Source organism: Oncorhynchus kisutch, linkage group LG19, assembly GCF_002021735.2.
Source record: "Oncorhynchus kisutch isolate 150728-3 linkage group LG19, Okis_V2, whole genome shotgun sequence".
NCBI classification, from domain to species: domain Eukaryota; kingdom Metazoa; phylum Chordata; class Actinopteri; order Salmoniformes; family Salmonidae; genus Oncorhynchus; species Oncorhynchus kisutch.
The window spans coordinates 62,630,409-62,650,934 of record NC_034192.2 but is presented as its reverse complement, the minus strand read 5'-3'; the positions used below and the strand labels follow the sequence as shown (position 1 = coordinate 62,650,934).

Genomic DNA, 20,526 nt, shown 5'->3' with positions numbered 1-20,526 from the left:
TGACATGGTTATGACCGTGTTACGACTCTGGGTGTCAAGTGTTACCAAAGACGTTTATAATAATATTTGGACAGTTTATTTATAGAGAAGCAAGAGAGAATGGCTATTAAACATCGTGTAAGATTCGTACATCGGTCGGCAGGTAGTCTAGCGTTTAGAGCGTGGAACCAATTACCAAATGATTGCTGGTCAGGATACCCGAGTCGACGAAGTGAAAAATCTGTTGACGTGCTCGAGCAAGACACTTAACCCATGTCGCTCTGTATAAGAGCATCTGCTAAATGACTCAAATGTTAATTGTCCAATTGCACTTAGACGTCTTCCAGCGATGTTTTTTTTTTAACTTCTACTGTTGAAAAGCGATACTCCAAATATACACACATTAAAGTACCAACAACAAAGAAAGAAGAAAAAAAAAATTGTTACATTTTGAGCAAAATTGTTTTCTTTTTTTTAGACAACTGCCAACTTCAAGGAGTTTCAAAGAATTCATCACGTCATCGGCCTCCCCCTTGCTCGAGGAACAATAGGACCGCTCTCTTCCGTGTTTTCTAGAAGGAATCCGAGCAGTACATTATTAACAACATTCAACATTCTTCTAATCAGAAAGCTGTTAAAACAATCAATATGAGCGCATCCTCTAAGGTCTTTGTATAATGTGTAATTTGTTATAACCCTTTCTAGCATATTTTATCATTGTCTGTTTGTATACTTCTTTTTCTGCAATAAAAAAATAAAATGTAAATATATATATATATATATATAAACAACAACAAACTATAAGATCACGATATTGGTAAATTGCACACAAGTTTCAACTGAAATTTGGCTTCTGTTTTTAACCCAACCCCTGTTTAAGACACCATAGAGGAGCAATGGAGAACCCACCCACTTTTGCCATGTCATGCCATTTTTTTATGTAACCTTTATTGAAACTAGGCAAGTAAGTTAAGAACAAATTCTTATTTACAATGATGGCCTAGACCAGCCAAACCATCCCCTGGCAACACTGAGCCAATTGTGCGCCGCCCTATGGGACTCCCGAACACAGCCGGTTTTGTGATACAGCCCGGGATCAAACCAGGGTCGGTAGTGACATCTCTAGCACTGAGATGCAGTGCCTTAGACCGCTGTGCCACTCGGGGACCGCTGCTCCACCTATTGAGATGGACATTTTATCTTTGATTCACTTCACAAAAAGCACATCTCTAATGTATACTGGACAAAAAATATATAAACTCAACATGCAACAATTTCCCAAAAGGTACAGTTCATATAAGGACATCAGTCAATTGAAATAAATAAACATCAGGCTCTAATCTATGGATTTCACATGACTGGGCAGGGGCACCGCCATGGGTGGGCATGGGGGAGCAAAGGCCCACCCACTAGGGAGCCAGACCCAGTCAATCAGAATGAGTTTTTCCACCCACAAAAGGGCTTTATTACAGACAGAAATACTCCTGAGTTTCATCAGTTGTCCGGGTGGCTGGTCTCAGACGATCTGGCAGGTGAAGAAGTCAGATGTGGAGGTCCTGGGCTGGCGTGGTTACACATGGTCTGTCCTGGGTTGGCGTGGTTACACATGGTCTGTCCTGGGTTGGCGTGGTTACACGTGGTCTGTGGCTGTGAGGCTGGTTGGACGTACTGCCAAATTCTCTAAAACGACGTTGGAGGTGGCTTATGGTAGAGAAATTAACATTAAATTCTCCGGTAACAGCTCTGGTGGACATTAATGCAGTCAACATGCCAATTGTACACTTCCTCAAAACTTGAGATCTGTTGCATTGCGTTGTGTAACAAAACTGCACATTTTAAAGTGGCCTTTTATTGTCCCCAGCACAAGCCGCACCTGTGTACTGATCATGCTGTTTAATCAGCTTTTTGATATGCCACACCTGTCAAGTGGATGGATTATTTTAGCAAAGGAGAAATGCTCACTAACAAGGATGTATTATGTATTATTCCTGTGCACAAAATTGGGAGAGAAATAAGCTTTTTATGCGTATGTAAATGTTCAGGGATATTTTATTTCAGCTCGCGAAACATGGGACCAATACTTTACATGTTATGTTTATATTTTTTGTTCAATATAGCTGGGCCAGCAGCTAGCCTAGTGGTTAGAGCAATTGGACTAGTAACTGGAAGGTTGCTAGATCGAATCCCCGAGCTGACAAGGTAAAAAAAAAAAATGTGGTTCTCCCCCTGAACAAGGCAGTTAACCCACTGTTCCAAGGCCGTCATTGAAAATAATAATTTGTTCTCAACTGACTTGCCTAGTAAAATATAAACACTGTTGACAGTGACTCACAGCTGCCATCTACAGGAGGTAGCATGCCAGTAGACCATATCATAAACAACCCTACAGCTCCACCTTGTGGTGGCACGGACAACATGCACTAAATGACAAAGGGAAATTGATTAGACTACAGTTTAAAGACAACCAATAAACAATACATAAATGAATCAAAAGGTAAAAACACAATCAAATTATTCTAATAAATGACATTGACAGCCAAAAAGTCCTGATTTTAACTTTAATTCGAGAAATAAACTGTAAGTGAGTTGTGTTTGTGATTTTTGTTTGGTTGGTCCTCGTCTCTCGTTTGAGCCCATTGACTTCGACTCCTCTCCAATAACACAACACACACAAGGTGTTTTTAAAACATTAATTTTATTAGCCAGTACAGGTTAACCGTGATATAAGGCTCTGTCTAACAAACCAAGGGGCGGGTGGGGGGTGGGGGGGAATTATTTCCTGACCAATCAAAACAACGCCAGTGAAAGGTTGCTACCAGCCCCTCCCTGTTGGTCACATCTTCAGTAGAAACTCTCCAATCAATATAAACTTCACATGTAATTCAAATGTATGATTGACCGATAGTGTTAAAGTCATATCTAATATCTTACCGCTGCAGAGTGCCTCAGACAAACTGACACGTTTACAGGTCTCACTACTTCAATATTGCTAATAGAACAACTGACTGGACTTTAGTACTGAAGACAACAGCAAAAATAACTCCCAACTCCTTAGTCTCACCCTACCTTCAACCCAGAGAGGAGATCATCCTACCTTCAACCCAGAGAGGAGAAACAGTAATGACAGTCTCACCCTACCTTCAACACAGAGAGGAGAAACAGTAATGACAGTCTCACCCTACCTTCAACCCAGAGAGGAGATACAGTAATGACAGTCTCACCCTACCTTCAACCCAAAGAGGAGAAACAGTAAAGACAGTCTCACCCTACCTTCAACCCAGAGAGGAGAAACAGTAATGACAGTCTCACCCTACCTTCAACCCAGAGAGGAGATACAGTAATGACATCATCTAAGAGACATTTATTAGTAGGTAGATGTAGCCTGGCATAGCATGCAGGTAAATACTCTTCATTCTTAGAGGAGGATGATGAAGATAATGCTTAAATTGAAGCGTGAAGCAGGAAAGGGTCTCTGGAACTGCTTGGGGGTGCAGAGAAGTGTGTGAGAGAGAGATATGTGATCCAATGCATGTACAATGTGTGTGTGTGTGTGTGTGTGTGTGTGTGTGTAAAAGATATGTATTCGGTGTGTGTGTGTGTGTGTAAGCTCTTCACGCTATGATCGGCCCCAGGCTGAGCTCTACGTGGTGTGTGAGCCAGATGGCCTCGGTGGGGGCGTCGCCCTCCTCGCTCGGCCTTATGGGAGCCGCCAAGTTGCGGAAGTCGTGGCGGATCTTAAAGGACACCGTCACATCCCCGTCCTCCTCGCGCTGAGGGACCACCTTGATGAAGAAACCGATCTTATTGGATTTCCTGAAGGCCACCACACTGGAGGAGAGACAGGAGCAGAGAGGGAAGGTTAGGAGACCAGGGCCAGAGAGGGAAGGTTAGGAGACCAGGGCCAGAGAGGGAAGGTTAGGAGACCAGGGCCAGAGAGGGAAGGTTAGGAGACCAGGGCCAGAGAGGGAAGGTTAGGAGACCAGGGCCAGAGAGGGAAGGTTAGGAGACCAGGGCCAGAGAGGAGAGGTTAGGAGACCAGGGCCAGAGAGGAGAGGTTAGGAGACCAGGGCCAGAGAGGAGAGGTTAGGAGACCAGGGCCAGAGAGGAGAGGTTAGGAGACCAGGGCCAGAGAGGAGAGGTTAGGAGACTAGGGGCAGAGAGGGAAGGTTAGGAGACCAGGGCCAGAGAGGGAAGGTTAGGAGACTAGGGGCAGAGAGGGAAGGTTAGGAGACCAGGGCCAGAGGGGGAAGGTTAGGAGACCAGGAGCAGAGGTAAAATGTCATCCTACTCCCAAAAAGTACACTTGTTCTAAACTAATGTCCTTGCTCCTCAGTTCATACAGCACGAGGATCTCCTTCCAGAGAGACATCAGGGACTGTAACATACTCTGTTTCACGGAATCATGGCTCTCTCTGGATATACTGTCCTGGTCCATACAGCCAGCTGGGTTCTCAGTTCATTGCACAGACAGGAATAAAGAACTCTCCGTGAAGAAGAAAGGCGTGGGTGTATGTTTCATGATTAACTACTCATGGTGTGATTGTGATAACATACAGGAAGTCAAGTCCTTTTGTTCACCTGACCTAGAATACCTCAATCAAATGCAGACCATATTACCTCCCAAGAGAATTCTATTCTGTTATAGTCACAGCCGTGTATATTCCCCCTTAAGTTGATACAGCGACGGCCCTCAAAGAACTACACTAGACTTTAAGCAAACTGGAAACCACATATCCTGCGGCCGCATTTATTGTAGCTGGGAATTTTAACAACGCAAATTTGAGGAAAATTCTACCGAAGTTCTAACAACACATTGACTGTAGTACTCGCTTAGAATGAAAAAACAAGGTAGCCGTCAATAACATTGACGTTTACACAGACACAGTTCATCAGGAAGTGTATAGAGGATGTTGTTCCCACTGTGACTATTAGAACCGACCCTAACCAGAAACCGTGGAGAGATGGCAGCATTTGCGCAAAACTGAAAGTGAGAACTACCGCATTAAACCATGGCAAGGTGACGGGGAACATGGTTGAATACAAACGGTATAGTTATTCCCTCCGTAAGGCAATCCAACAGACAAAACGTCAGAATAGAGACGAACCGGAGTCGCAATTCAACGGCTCAGACGAGACATGTGGCAGGATCTACAGATTACAAAGGGAAAACCAGCCATGTTGCGGACACTGATGTATTTGTATTTATTATGGATCCCCAGTAGCTGCAGCTAAGGCAGTAGCTACTCTACCTGGGGTCCAGCAACATTAAGGCAGTAGCTACTCTACCTGGGGTCCAGCAACATTAAGGCAGTAGCTACTCTACCTGGGGTCCAGCAACATTAAGGCAGTAGCTACTCTACCTGGGGTCCAGCAAAATTAAGGCAGTTTAAAATATACCACACCTCTTCGGGCCTTATTGCTTAATTCTACTGTACAAATGTGATTAGATTTTTTTTTTTCACCTTTATTTAACCAGGTAGGCAAGTTGAGAACAAGTTCTCATTTATAACTGTGACCTGGCCAAGATAAAGCATAGCAGTTCGACACAAACAGCAACACAGAGTTACACATGGAGTAAACAAACATACAGTCAAATATGATATGACCGTATTGTACTTAAGACTCACTCTGGGTCGTCCTGGAAGTCCTGTGGCTCGGCTAACTCATCGTAATCTGCTGCAGCATCCTTCCCTGCCAGGACCAACTCCTTGGTAGGAACCATCACCTATAAAACATCATCATCATCATCATCCTTCCCTGCCAGGACCAACTCCTTGGTAGGAACCATCACCTATACAACATCATCATCATCATCATCATCATCATCCTTCCCTGCCAGGACCAACTCCTGGTAGGAACCATCACCTATAAAACATCATCATCATCATCCTTCCCTGCCAGGACCAACTCCTTGGTAGGAACCATCACCTATAAAACATCATCATCATCATCATCATCATCATCCTTCCCTGCCAGGACCAACTCCTTGGTAGGAACCATCACCTATAAATCATCATCATCAACAACATCCTTCCCTGCCAGGACCAACTCCCTGGTAGGAACCATCACCTATAAAACCACAATATTAACATCAACAGAGGTCAGGGGTGAGAGGTCAGCAGTAGGGTTACAAAGGAAGGGTATATTACTGGAAACTTTCAAAAATGTACCAGTAAACTACCAGAATTGTAGTATCTTTCAAGGCTTTTTGGGGTGGCAGGTAGCCTTGTGGTTAGAGTGTAGGGGTGGCAGGTAGCCTAGTGGTTAGAGTGTAGGGGTGGCAGGTAGCCTAGTGGTTAGAGTGTAGGGGTGGCAGGTAGCCTAGTGGTTAGAGTGTAGGGGTGGCAGGTAGCCTAGTGGTTAGAGAGTTGGACTAGTAACCGAAAGATTGCTGGATTGAATCCCTGAGCTGACAAGGTAAAAATCTGTCGTTCTGCCCCTGAACAAGGCAGTTAACCCACTGTTCCCCTGAACAAGGCAGTTAACCCACTGTTCCCCTGAACAAGGCAGTTAACCCACTGTTCCCCTGAACAAGGCAGTTAACCCACTGTTCCCCTGAACAAGGCAGTTAACCCACTGTTCCCCTGAACAAGGCAGTTAACCCACTGTTCCCCTGAACAAGGCAGTTAACCCACTGTTCCCCTGAACAAGGCAGTTAACCCACTGTTCCCCCGAACAAGGCAGTTAACCCACTGTTCCCCCGAACAAGGCAGTTAACCCACTGTTCCCCCGAACAAGGCAGTTAACCCACTGTTCCCCCGAACAAGGCAGTTAACCCACTGTTCCCCCGACCAAGGCAGTTAACCCACTGTTCCCCTGACCAAGGCAGTTAACCCACTGTTCCCCTGAACAAGGCAGTTAACCCACTGTTCCCCTGAACAAGGCAGTTAACCCACTGTTCCCCCGAACAAGGCAGTTAACCCACTGTTCCCCCGAACAAGGCAGTTAACCCACTGTTCCCCCGAACAAGGCAGTTAACCCACTGTTCCCCCGAACAAGGCAGTTAACCCACTGTTCCCCTGACCAAGGCAGTTAACCCACTGTTCCCCGGTAGGCCGTCATTGTAAATAAGAATTTGTTCTAAACTGACTTGCCAAGTTAAATGAAGGTTACATTTTATTAAATAATAATTTTTATTATGTAATCTATCCAAGACAGCTCGTGGCCCTTTTGGGTACTTTAGCTTATCATAGGAGTCTAATATGGCCCTCTGTATGGCCTTATCACAAAATAATTAAATTATAAAAAATAAACTATAATTAAGAATGAGAAAGCTGTAAAAGATACACATATATACATATATATATATCCTAAATGTAAACCAACTTAGTGATTACCATTGGTGTTTACTATGAGGGTTTCAGCCATTTTGTATTTCAGATTCTTCAAAGTAGCCACCCTTTGCCTTGATGACAGCTTTGCACACTCTTGGCATTGAATGAGTAGTTTGTGTCCACACTTTTGACTGGGACAGCATGCATATTTTATTTTTCTATATATAAATACATAAATAAAAATATTTTTATTTATTTATTTATATATATTTAGAAAAATAAAATATGCATGCTGTCCCAGTCAAAAGTGTGGACACAAACTACTCATTCAATGCCAAGAGTGTGTGTGTGTGTATATATATATATATAACCCACTGTTCCCCTGTATATATATATATATACACACACACGTTTATTTTTTTATTATTTTACTGTGACTATGTATTTGCTGTCAATGTTTTGGAGCCAAACTAGTAGTTGTGAAAACTGGTAAATAGATAGAAGAGTTACAGAGTGAAAATGAAGCCATTGTTGATTAGATGCTTTTTTTCCCAATTCATTTGTCTATTTTCTCTTGAACCACATCATCTATCTATCAGAAACTCATAGATACAGAAAGAAAAACTATATATAAATATATGTTTTCAAGTATAAATTACTGAAGATGCAATAGAAAATCTGTTACTAAAGATCCCGGTAACCTTGGTAAATTACCAGTAGCTTTCCTACATTAGTCTGTAGTACCTTAGCAGTGCTGTTGATGTCCTCTGGGTCTCCTTCCTCACAGCCCACCAGGGTGACGTGGGTAATATTCTCCACGGGGTTGGTCAGGGTGAGCAGCACCTGGCACTCCTACAGACAACATGATACCACTCATACTGTAAATCATTCTTCTACCCTACAGACAACATGATACCACTCATACTGTAAGTCATTCTGCTACCCTACAGACAACATGATACCACTCATACTGTAAGTCATTCTGCTACCCTACAGACAACATGATACCACTCATACTGTAAGTCATTCTTCTACCCTACAGACAACATGATACCACTCATACTGTAAGTCATTCTTCTACCCTACAGACAACATGATACCACTCGTACTGTAAATCATTCTTCTACTCTACAGACAACATGATACCACTCATACTGTAAGTCATTCTGCTACCCTACAGACAACATGATACCACTCATACTGTAAGTCATTCTGCTACCCTACAGACAACATGATACCACTCATACTGTAAGTCATTCTTCTACCCTACAGACAACATGATACCACTCATACTGTAAGTCATTCTGCTACCCTACAGACAACATGATACCACTCATAATGTAAGTCATTCTGCTACCCTACAGACAACATGATACCACTCATAATGTAAGTCATTCTGCTACCCTACAGACATGATACCACTCATACTGCAAATCATTCTGCTCCTCTACAGACAACATGATACCACTCACACTAAGTCATTCTGCTACCCTACAGACAACATGATACCACTCACACTAAGTCATTCTGCTCCTCTACAGACAACATGATATCACTCACACTAAGTCATTCTGCTCCCCTACAGACAACATGATACCACTCATACTAAGTCATTCTGCTACCCTACAGACAACATGATACCACTCACACTAAGTCATTCTGCTACCCTACAGACAACATGATACCACTCACACTAAGTCATTCTGCTCCTCTACAGACAACATGATACCACTCACACTAAGTCATTCTGCTCCCCTACAGACAACATGATACCACTCATACTAAGTCATTCTGCTACCCTACAGACAACATGATACCACTCACACTAAGTCATTCTGCTACCCTACAGACAACATGATACCACTCACACTAAGTCATTCTGCTACCCTACAGACAACATGATACCACTCACACTAAGTCATTCTGCTCCTCTACAGACAACATGATACCACTCACACTAAGTCATTCTGCTACCCTACAGACAACATGATACCACTCACACTAAGTCATTCTGCTCCTCTACAGACAAAATGTGACACAGATTGTCTTCAAAATGTTTTTGGGGCCTGTTCCATTACTTGAATAATTGACTTGCCTTCTGGAAGCGCAGGTTTGGAATGGACATTATTCTGACCTCAGGGATGTAACTCCTTTAGGGTTGAAAATCACATCATTTTACTGAGAAATAATACAATTCAAGAGTAGAAAACAAAGGTGAATGTGTTTCGGTACAGAGGAGATGCTAAGCAATACTTACACAGCCACCAACTGGATTTTGAACTTGATTGAGGTTGGGTTGAATTCTGGCTTGCTCAGATTGTGCTCACATTTCTAGGAAGAAAATACATTTCTACCATCAAGAAAAACTGACAGATAAACAACAGTAAAATAATAGTAAAATGCCCATTTCTTGAGAAGGTTAGTGTCGTGTAAAGTACTGTGTGTCGTAAACTGACCCTGCATCGCAGAGAGCGCTTGATCAACAGGTGTTTGTGTTTGGGGTGGAGCTGAGAGGCTCCGGCTGGCTGGAAGTCAGGCTGGAGCAGCCGCTGACGCAAGGATGTCACTGGAATACATAACACACACCAGGAAGTTAACACAACACGGTCAACCGGACAGCAAAACACGGTCAACCGGACAGCAAAACACGGTCAACCGGACAGCAAAACACGGTCAACCGGACAGCAAAACACGGTCAACCGGTCAACAAAACACGGTCAACCAGACAACAAAACACGGTCAACCAGACAACAAAACACGGTCAACCAGACAACAAAACACGGTCAACCAGACAACAAAACACGGTCAACCAGACAACAAAACACGGTCAACCAGACAACAAAACACGGTCAACCAGACAACAAAACACGGTCAACCGGACAACAAAACACGGTCAACCAGACAGCAAAACACGGCAGATTTGAAAACAACCACAGCATACCCTGGTTATTGATATAGCAGTAGACTTCATAACAAATAGCTCTAAGGAAAAGTAGTGGATGAAGCTAGAATCCTTAGTTGCGAGATTCTTTTTATTAAAATTAAATGATCTGTACCCCTTGACTCTTGAAGAATAGATGCCTTATAAATGCCTCATGAGCTTTGTTCAACTGTCGTACCCCATCTGAACACAAAATATTAGCTTGTTTTACTCAAAATGTTTGGAAAACATAAATGTAAAACACTGTATAGCCTCATAACACGGTTAAAACAATCATTTTAATATCAGTCCTTGCATCCATAGCTTTGTCTATTAATCTGAGTGGTTACATTTCTCCAGCCCCATCGCTCAGATTTTTACCAAAACAGTGGAGGGGAGGACACTTTGTTATTGTTTCAATTAACGACTGTAGATTATTATTAATTTTTTTAAGTACTAATCATTGTTACCCTCAGGTAGGTGGATAGGTCTGGGTTAGTGGTTAGGCTTAGGGGTTAGGGGTTGTTGTCTCTTACCCTCAGGTAGGTGGATAGGTCTGGGTTAGTGGTTAGGCTTAGGGGTTAGGGGTTGTTGTCTCTTACCCTCAGGTAGGTGGATAGGTCTGGGTTAGTGGTTAGGCTTAGGGGTTAGGGGTTGTTGTCTCTTACCCTCAGGTAGGTGGATAGGTCTGGGTTAGTGCAGAGTTCAAGGTCCGGGGTTAGTGGTTAGGCTTAGGGGTTAGGTTTAGGTGTTGTTGTCTCTTACCCTCAGGTAGGTTGATGGGTCTGGTGTAGGGTTAGTGGTTGTCTCTTACCCTCAGGTAGGTTGATGGGTCTGGTGTAGGGTTAGTGGTTAGGGGTTGTTGTCTCTTACCCTCAGGTAGGTTGATGGGTCTGGTGTAGGGTTAGTGGTTGTCTCTTACCCTCAGGTAGGTTGATGGGTCTGGTGTAGGGTTAGTGGTTAGGGGTTGTTGTCTCTTACCCTCAGGTAGGTTGATGGGTCTGGTGTAGGGTTAGTGGTTAGGGGTTGTTGTCTCTTACCCTCAGGTAGGTTGATGGGTCTGGGTTAGTGGTTAGGGTTTGTTGTCTCTTACCCTCAGGTAGGTTGATGGGTCTGGTGTAGGGTTAGGGGTTAGTGGTTAGGGGTTGTTGTCTCTTACCCTCAGGTAGGTTGATGGGTCTGGTGTAGCAGTCTTCAGGCAGTGGCTCCACTTCATCTAAAGCCTGAGCTGGTTCTATGTTTATCTCCTTCTGGTCTTCACCTTCCTTCAGACTAGAATAGGGACAGACACAGTGAAGGCCATTATAGGAGACAGGGACAGACATTATAGCAGACAGGGAAAGATGTATTTATGAACTACCAGCATGGCGTTATCCCAAACTGCACCCTATTCAGTGAACAACATGATTTGTCATGTATGTATACAATAAAACAATGGTGCATTATAGTATCAGGATGTGATACTCATTCGTTATGGACAATAACATTTTAGTGAATGGAAAGTAATACTCACGAAAGACCAGCCAGACTGGTGATAGGAGCTCCAGGTCTCTGTCTCTGTAGTCTGGTACCCAGACCATACTTCTCCTTTACAGAGCAACACAACCACAAATGTCAACTAACTCACAGACAAGACACCACCATGTGGTAGACTTACAGGGGAGGAAACACTGGCATTTCTATTGATAACTGTTCAAATGTTTAGATTTTTCAAATATCTAAATTGGGAAAACATTTACTAGCATAAATACCAAAAAAATTTAAATTCTGATCGAAGCCAAATAAATAAATAAACCTAGAGAAATATTTTTGGGTTTGAACGAAGAGAAGACAAATCTTTATGTTAACAGTGAGTTACAACCGTCTACTATAGTACAGGCATGAACATTACATTTCCGAGAGAGAGAACAGTGTTTGTCTATCAAAGTTGTGAAAAATACAACTCACCACCACATGAATAGTGTGTTGCTGGGGGACGGAGGGGTTAAAACCAACATATCAGCGTGCAGAAGCAAAGACAAAGAAGAAAGTATCAAGTGAAACCAAAGCAGCAAACATGGCAGGTAACTGACAACAATGCAACAGCAACAGAAAAGCATTAGTGGTATAGCTGAAGACTTCAGCTGCAGTAGCTAGTCTATAGCTAGCTAGCACACAGCTAGCAGCTAGCTTATAGTGACTCTTCAGCTGCAGTAGCTAGTATATAGCTAGCACACAGATAGCAGCTAGTTTATAGTGACTCGTCAGCTGCATGTAGCTACTATATAGCTAGCTAGCACATAGCTAGCTTAGTGACTCTTCAGCTGCAGTAGCTAGTCTATAACTAGCTAGCACACAGCTAGCTTATAGTGACTGTTCAGCTGCAGTAGCTAGTCTATAGCTAGCTAGCACACAGCTAGCATATAGTGACTATTCAGCTGCAGTAGCTAGTATATAGCTAGCTAGCACACAGCTAGCTTATAGTGACTGTTCAGCTGCAGTAGCTAGTATATAGCTAGCTAGCACACAGCTAGCTTATAGTGACTCGTCAATGTTCCAGTATGCCACAGGTTCTAACCTAAACCAGTCCTTCTGCCCATACACATGAACTATACATGCAGTTCAATCAATGTCAACATACTGGAACATAACATCATGTAGGCTATTCAGAAATAGTTGCCTTGTTAATTTCAGATCCCGCCACCAGCAGGGTTAATAACACAGCCATAACCATCACAACAAACAAAGATTAAAAGCATATTTGAAAATGCTCATTATTAAAAAATAAAAAAAAAGTGGGAGCTGGGTTGTGGTTATTGAGAGAGGTTTAACGTGTAAAACAGTCAAGTTCGTATTCCAGAGAGAAGTGTGAAAGCTGAGCATGTTATCTGCCGGTGTGTGTGTGTGTGTGTGTGTGTGTGTGTACCGAGAAGGCCAGTGGCATATAGGGTCGTCTCCTGGCCAGCTTCTTCCTGTCCCTCTCCAGTTTCTCCCTCTGGGCCAGCTGCTGGTAATACTCTATCAGTTTATTGATCTGAAAGAAAAATACCCAACATAACATGAGTCAGACTGTCATAGGACAGTATTATTATAATAGGAGGAAATGACAGGTCAGAGAACCATGTATACAGTATACATATATATCTCGCTCATCAGCATACCCCTTTTAATTTTATTATTTCACCTTTATTTAACTAGGCAATTAAGTTTAGAACAAATTCTTATTTAGAATGACAGTCTAGGAACAGTGGGTTAACTGCCTTGTTCAGGGGGCAGAACGGCAGCTCGGAGGATTCGATCTAGCAACCTTTCCGTTACTGCCGCCTCTACGCTCTAACCACTCGGCTACCCTGCCGCCTCTACGCTCTAACCACTCGGCTACCCTGCCGCCTCTACGCTCTAACCACTCGGCTACCCTGCCGCCTCTACGCTCTAACCACTCGGCTACCCTGCCGCCTCTACGCTCTAACCACTCGGCTACCCTGCCGCCTCTACGCTCTAACCACTCGGCTACCCTGCCGCCTCTACGCTCTAACCACTCGGCTACCCTGCCGCCTCTACGCTCTAACCACTCGGCTACCCTGCCGCCTCTACGCTCTAACCACTATAGGCTACCCTGCCGCCTCTACGCTCTAACCACTATAGGCTACCCTGCCGCCTCTACGCTCTAACCACTATAGGCTACCCTGCCGCCTCTACGCTCTAACCACTATAGGCTACCCTGCCGCCTCTACGCTCTAACCACTATAGGCTACCCTGCCGCCTCTACGCTCTAACCACTATAGGCTACCCTGCCGCCTCTACGCTCTAACCACTATAGGCTACCCTGCCGCCTCTACGCTCTAACCACTATAGGCTACCCTGCCGCCTCTACGCTCTAACCACTATAGGCTACCCTGCCGCCTCTACGCTCTAACCACTAGGCTACCCTGCCGCCCCACCCATGTATGTTACCAGCAGAAAACAAATAGTAGAAAGCACAAGTCAAAGCCAACACTTAAGCCTGGGGCCTGTATCAGGAGTGTGTCTATTTGTGGTTGATCACACAGTGGTAAATACAGCATCAATTACAATAGACTCTATGTAACTTCCAGTGTCACAGCATTCTACTGCCTGGGGTTGTCGAGCTCGACATGTGAGAAACACTTGAGAGAGAAAATAGATCCGACCAAAAGGAAGGCAACATACCCGTTGAGTATGAGGGTTGTCCGGCTCCTGCCATCCTCCACTGGCTGAAGTGAAGATACACAAAAAAATATATAAAAGAAGTGAAATAGTCCTCCATAAAACACCTAACAAGTCAATCACACAACAGACACATAGGCTACTAGTCAAGTACATGATAAGGGACACATCTCTATTCAGAGTTACAATTCCAAACAAAGCTCCATACATCAGATATTAATTTGTTTAGCATTTAAGCCATTCTAACATAGCCTATTAACAAGTCAGTCCCATACATCTCCCCCTCATCACCAATGCTGGGGGGGGTGCACTTCCTTCAGTGGCTTAGTAACTAGGATCACCAGAAAGGTTTGCTATTTGATTTGGTTGAAGCCACTTCTCACACTCACTCAGCCACAGATCATGCTTAACATAGGCCCAATATAAAAAATATATATATTAAAAATGTCAACAGTCCATTATCTCCCCCTCATCATCAACAGTAAAGTAGGCCTGTCACTCACCCACAGACTTGTCAGCCATGCCCACATCTCTGGATGTCCAGCGACAGAAGCCACAGGCCAGGTAGTAGGCCTTCTTCATGGTCGTCTTGCTGGGGTCGTCAGGAAGAGGGGCTGGGATGTTGGTTGCCCGGGTGGACAGGGTGTGCATGCAGCATGGGCAGTCGAAGCAGTTGGCACACCTGGGGCACGACGAGGAAGAAGGTATAGCTAGTTATGAACACTACCTTTGTTCTTCAACCGGAAGAAATAGTCGCAGTACTCAAACCCATTGCCAGCTTTTATGGCTTTCCTTAACCCTAAACTAGGCTATAACTAACCTGAACCTAATCTGCGACCCCATAGAATTAGATATGTAATAGTAATGGGAAGGGTCAAGTTACATATCGGGATATTAATTTAAGCAATATTATTTTGGCGATAATTGGCTGTAGCTGCACCAACATTTTTCCTTCAGAACTTGTTCACCGTCTTTTGAAATAGGGAGTCAAATAAACATGAATGATAGATAACCCTAAGCTTAACCTCTATGCCTAACCTGAAGTTTTCGTTCAGCTGGTTGCATATCCTCTTCCTAGAACAAAACAGAGAGCTGGGAAATGTAGGCTGGATGCAGCAGAAAATTGTCAATGGCTACACAATAAGGAATAGGTCTATGCCATAGACCATATATAACAGGTCTAAGCCGATGCTCAGTTGCAAATGTTTCTCACCTGTTCTTCTTCAGCTTTGCCTCTGCTGAAGGCATATTCTCCAGGCAGCTCGGACAGTAATGTGAGTCCACCTAGAAAACAGAGAGAGCATTCAACAATCTATGTTAGTGGCACCTTATTTGGGGAGAACGGGCTTGTGGTAATGACTGGAGCTGAATTCGTGGAATGGTATCAAATACTTCAAACACCTGGTTACCAGGTGTTTGATGCCATTCCATTTGCACCGTTCCGGACATTATGATCCGTGGTTAAGTGGGAATACATGAATGTGCGTTGCTATCCATCGTAGCTAGCTACTAGTTACAACTGCACAGATAGATATTGGTTCATGCTGAAACATGATTAGTATGCGTTAGCAACCTATCAGCTTCAGTATAATACAAATTAAGAGTTTCTGTGGGTGAGGGTCACTGTCAGTTGTGTGGCTGTGTAAAATGAACAATCATGGCTGTCTGACGTGGCACGTATCGACTCGATAAATAGGTAGCCAGCTACCTAAAATAAGATATTTCACAAGAATAACGACCTCTGTGAAAATGTGTTGATCTGAGACCGCACTGTGGTCGATCTGTCTGGGTGTGGTGATGAAGAGAGTACGTTAGCCAGCTAGGAGGCTGTGAAGCTAGCCAACAATTAAAAACGCTTTTCAAATGCTCGTTGGGTTTAAATTGTATTTCCAGTGGGAATTTGTGTCACTGTTAATTGGACAAAATAAGTTAATAGTGATCACAAACGATGTATTATGTTGTTTAGTTAGCTGTCTTGCTTGATTGTTAACAGTTAGCTTAGCTAGGTAGCTAGCTAAAACGTATAAAATTATGAAAGTAGGACGGAAGTAAAGACGACATATCCGACCAATCACACGACAGAGCTGTTTAATAAATGTTGATTGACGTGCGATATGGCAAATAAGATTACAATGTTTATTGTACGGGGGCTGGACTATGTTGACCAATCCCTCCCAAACCGCTAACGCTACGAGCTTGCTAGCTAGATATCTCTAGGATTGAGATAGTTAGCCACACGGTAGTGTTGACATTTTCGTCACTTACCTCGTGAGACACACATTCTAGGGAACGCAATTCACTGCAATACCGACAAAAATAAAGTGTCGACAACGGTGATCGGATCTTTTTCTCTCCATGAACTAGGTAGAGAACCCTGTCAGGCTGCAAAAGGGACGCCATCTCTAACTGATGCCGCGTTCAAATCAACTGGGAACACGGAAGAATACGAGATCAAATAATGACGTCAGTGATCTTCAGGTCGGAAATGTTGGAAGCTCCGGAAAAGAGGCCCGAGTTCCTGAGTTGGGTGGCCGTACAAATCGATTTTTTTCTCGGTCTGAGCTCGTTTTTTTTTTTTTCGAAATCCCAGTTGTTTTGTAGGCGCTTGACGTATGAAGTAGGAGATTTTCGAGTTCCCGAGCTCCCAATAAGTTTGAACGCGTCATGAATCCTCAGGCGTCGACGTCTCCTACTGTTGTCGTTTGGTCGATGGCGCCACCGGTTGGTGGGTTATGATAGTGTTTGTTTTTTTGGTGAGGTGAAGTTTTATTTTAAACCAGCTTTGTTCAAGGGTTTTTCGTAATTTTTAAACTATTTTCTACATTGTAGAATAATAGTGAAGACATCAACACTATGAAATAAGACATATTTATTTTTTTATTTATTTTACCTTTATTTAACCAGGTAGGCAAGTTGAGAACAAGTTCTCATTTACAATTGCGACCTGGCCAAGATAAAGCAAAGCAGTTCGACAGATAAAACGACACAGAGTTACACATGGAGTAAAAACAAACATACAGTCAATAATGCAGTATAAACAAGTCTATATACAATGTGAGCAAATGAGGTGAGAAGGGAGGTAAAGGCAAAAAAAGGCCATGATGGCAAAGTAAATACAATATAGCAAGTAAAATACTGGAATGGTAGTTTTGCAATGGAAGAATGTGCAAAGTAGAAATAAAAAAATAATGGGGTGCAAAGGAGCAAAATAAATAAATAAATAAAAATTAAATACAGTTGGGAAAGAGGTAGTTGTTTGGGCTAAATTTTAGGTGGGCTATGTACAGGTGCAGTAATCTGTGAGCTGCTCTGACAGTTGGTGCTTAAAGCTAGTGAGGGAGATAAGTGTTTCCAGTTTCAGAGATTTTTGTAGTTCGTTCCAGTCATTGGCAGCAGAGAACTGGAAGGAGAGGCGGCCAAAGAAAGAATTGGTCTTGGGGGTGACTAGAGAGATATACCTGCTGGAGCGTGTGCTACAGGTGGGAGATGCTATGGTGACCAGCGAGCTGAGATAAGGGGGGACTTTACCTAGCAGGGTCTTGTAGATGACATGGAGCCAGTGGGTTTGGCGACGAGTATGAAGCGAGGGCCAGCCAACGAGAGCGTACAGGTCGCAATGGTGGGTAGTATATGGGGCTTTGGTGATAAAACGGATTGCACTGTGATAGACTGCATCCAATTTGTTGAGTAGGGTATTGGAGGCTATTTTGTAAATGACATCGCCAAAGTCGAGGATTGGTAGGATGGTCAGTTTTACAAGGGTATGTTTGGCAGCATGAGTGAAGGATGCTTTGTTGCGAAATAGGAAGCCAATTCTAGATTTAACTTTGGATTGGAGATGTTTGATATGGGTCTGGAAGGAGAGTTTACAGTCTAACCAGACACCTAAGTATTTGTAGTTGTCCACGTATTCTAAGTCAGAGCCGTCCAGAGTAGTGATGTTGGACAGGCGGGTAGGTGCAGGTAGCGATCGGTTGAAGAGCATGCATTTAGTTTTACTTGTATTTAAGAGCAATTGGAGGCCACGGAAGGAGAGTTGTATGGCATTGAAGCTTGCCTGGAGGGTTGTTAACACAGTGTCCAAAGAAGGGCCGGAAGTATACAGAATGGTGTCGTCTGCGTAGAGGTGGATCAGGGACTCACCAGCAGCAAGAGCGACCTCATTGATGTATACAGAGAAGAGAGTCGGTCCAAGAATTGAACCCTGTGGCACCCCCATAGAGACTGCCAGAGGTCCGGACAGCAGACCCTCCGACTTGACACACTGAACTCTATCAGAGAAGTAGTTGGTGAACCAGGCGAGGCAATCATTTGAGAAACCAAGGCTGTCGAGTCTGCCGATGAGGATATGGTGATTGACAGAGTCGAAAGCCTTGGCCAGATCAATGAATACGGCTGCACAGTAATGTTTCTTATCGATGGCGGTTAAGATATCGTTTAGGACCTTGAGCGTGGCTGAGGTGCACCCATGACCAGCTCTGAAACCAGATTGCATAGCAGAGAAGGTATGGTGAGATTCGAAATGGTCGGTAATCTGTTTGTTGACTTGGCTTTCGAAGACCTTAGAAAGGCACGGTAGGATAGATATAGGTCTGTAGCAGTTTGGGTCAAGAGTGTCCCCCCCTTTGAAGAGGGGGATGACCGCAGCTGCTTTCCAATCTTTGGGAATCTCAGACGACACGAAAGAGAGGTTGAACAGGCTAGTAATAGGGGTGGCAACAATTTCGGCAGATAATTTTAGAAAGAAAGGGTCCAGATTGTCTAGCCCGGCTGATTTGTAGGGGTCCAGATTTTGCAGCTCTTTCAGAACATCAGCTGAATGGATTTGGGAGAAGGAGAAATGGGGAAGGCTTGGGCGAGTTGCTGTTGGGGGTGCAGTGCTGTTGTCCGGGGTAGGAGTAGCCAGGTGGAAAGCATGGCCAGCCGTAGAAAAATGCTTATTGAAATTCTCAATTATGGTGGATTTATCAGTGGTGACAGTGTTTCCTATCTTCAGTGCAGTGGGCAGCTGGGAGGAGGTGTTCTTATTCTCCATGGACTTTACAGTGTCCCAGAACTTTTTTGAGTTAGTGTTGCAGGAAGCAAATTTCTGCTTGAAAATATGGAATCATGTGGTAACCAAAAAAGTGTTAAACAAATCAAAATATATTTTAGATTATTCAAAGTAGCCAAATCAAATTTAAAAAATCAAATCAAATTTTATAGGTGACATACACATGGTTAGCAGATGTTATTGCAAGTGTAGCGAAATGCTTGTGCCTCTAGATCCGAGAGTGCAGCAGTATCTAACAGGTAATATCTAACTATTCCACAACAAAACCTAATTTCTAACAAATTCCACAACAAAACCTAATACGGATAAGAATATAAAGTATAAAATATATGGATGACCCACCCTTTGCCTTGATGACAGCTTTGCACACTATTGGCATTGTCTCACCCAGCTTCACCTAGAATGCTTATCCAACCGTCTTGAAGGAGTTCCCACATATGCTGAGCACTTGTTGGCTTCTTTTCCTTCATGCTGCGGTCCAACTCATCCCAAAGATGGCGCCGGAGGGTATGCCTGATATTCTATGGCCTCTTAACCAACCGTGCTATTTTGTTGTTTTTTCACATTGTTTTGTAACTTATTTTGTACATAATGTTGCTCCTACTGTCTCTTATCAAATGAAATCTAATTTATTTATAAAGCCCTTCGTACATCAGCTGATATCTCAAAGTGCTGTACAGAAACCCAGCTTAAAACCACAAACAGCAAGCAATGCAGGTGTAGAAGCACGGTGGCTAGGAAAAACTCCCTAGAAAGGACAAAACCTAGGAAGAAACCTAGAGAGGAACCAGGCAATGAGGGGTGGCCAGTCCTCTTCTGGCTGTGCCGGGTGGAGATTATAACAGAACATGGCCAAGATGTTCAAATGTTCATAAATGACCAGCATGGTAAAATAATAATAATCACAGTAGTTGTCGAGAGTGCAGCAAGTCAGCACCTCAGGAGTAAATGTTTTCATAGCCGATCATTCAGAGTATCTCTACCACTCCTGCTGTCTCTAGAAAGTTGAAAACAGCAGGTCTGGGACAGGAAGCACGTCCGGTGAACAGGTCAGGATTCCATAGCCGCAGGCAGAACAGTCACTGGCTTCATCAATAAGTGCATTGATGACGTCGTCCCCACAGTGACTGTACGTA

The 20,526-nt window shown here is 43.6% G+C and overlaps 1 protein-coding gene across 3 annotated transcripts; it reads right to left on the bottom strand.

Moving 5' to 3' along the window:
• Positions 1–3,320: 3,320 nt before the first annotated feature.
• On the bottom strand, positions 3,321–16,808 carry dctn4 (dynactin 4). 3 transcript variants are annotated; one of them, XM_031798265.1, is made up of 14 exons: positions 16,603–16,808; positions 15,551–15,621; positions 14,841–15,019; positions 14,341–14,384; positions 13,079–13,186; positions 12,121–12,141; positions 11,687–11,760; positions 11,333–11,445; positions 9,710–9,819; positions 9,511–9,584; positions 9,349–9,403; positions 7,998–8,105; positions 5,607–5,704; positions 3,321–3,807 (listed from the first exon to the last, which is right to left on the bottom strand). In XM_031798265.1, exons 1-14 carry the CDS (start codon positions 16,735–16,737, stop codon positions 3,591–3,593), a joined length of 1,407 nt encoding a protein of 468 aa, XP_031654125.1. In that variant the 5' UTR covers positions 16,738–16,808; the 3' UTR covers positions 3,321–3,590. The 3 variants fall into 3 exon arrangements, with proteins under 3 accessions (XP_031654125.1, XP_031654126.1, XP_031654127.1); XM_031798266.1 differs by lacking the exon at positions 12,121–12,141 and having other exon boundaries at positions 16,603–16,773; XM_031798267.1 differs by lacking the exons at positions 3,321–3,807; positions 5,607–5,704 and adding an exon at positions 5,761–5,982 and having other exon boundaries at positions 16,603–16,778.
• Between the last annotated feature and the right edge of the window lie 3,718 nt (positions 16,809–20,526).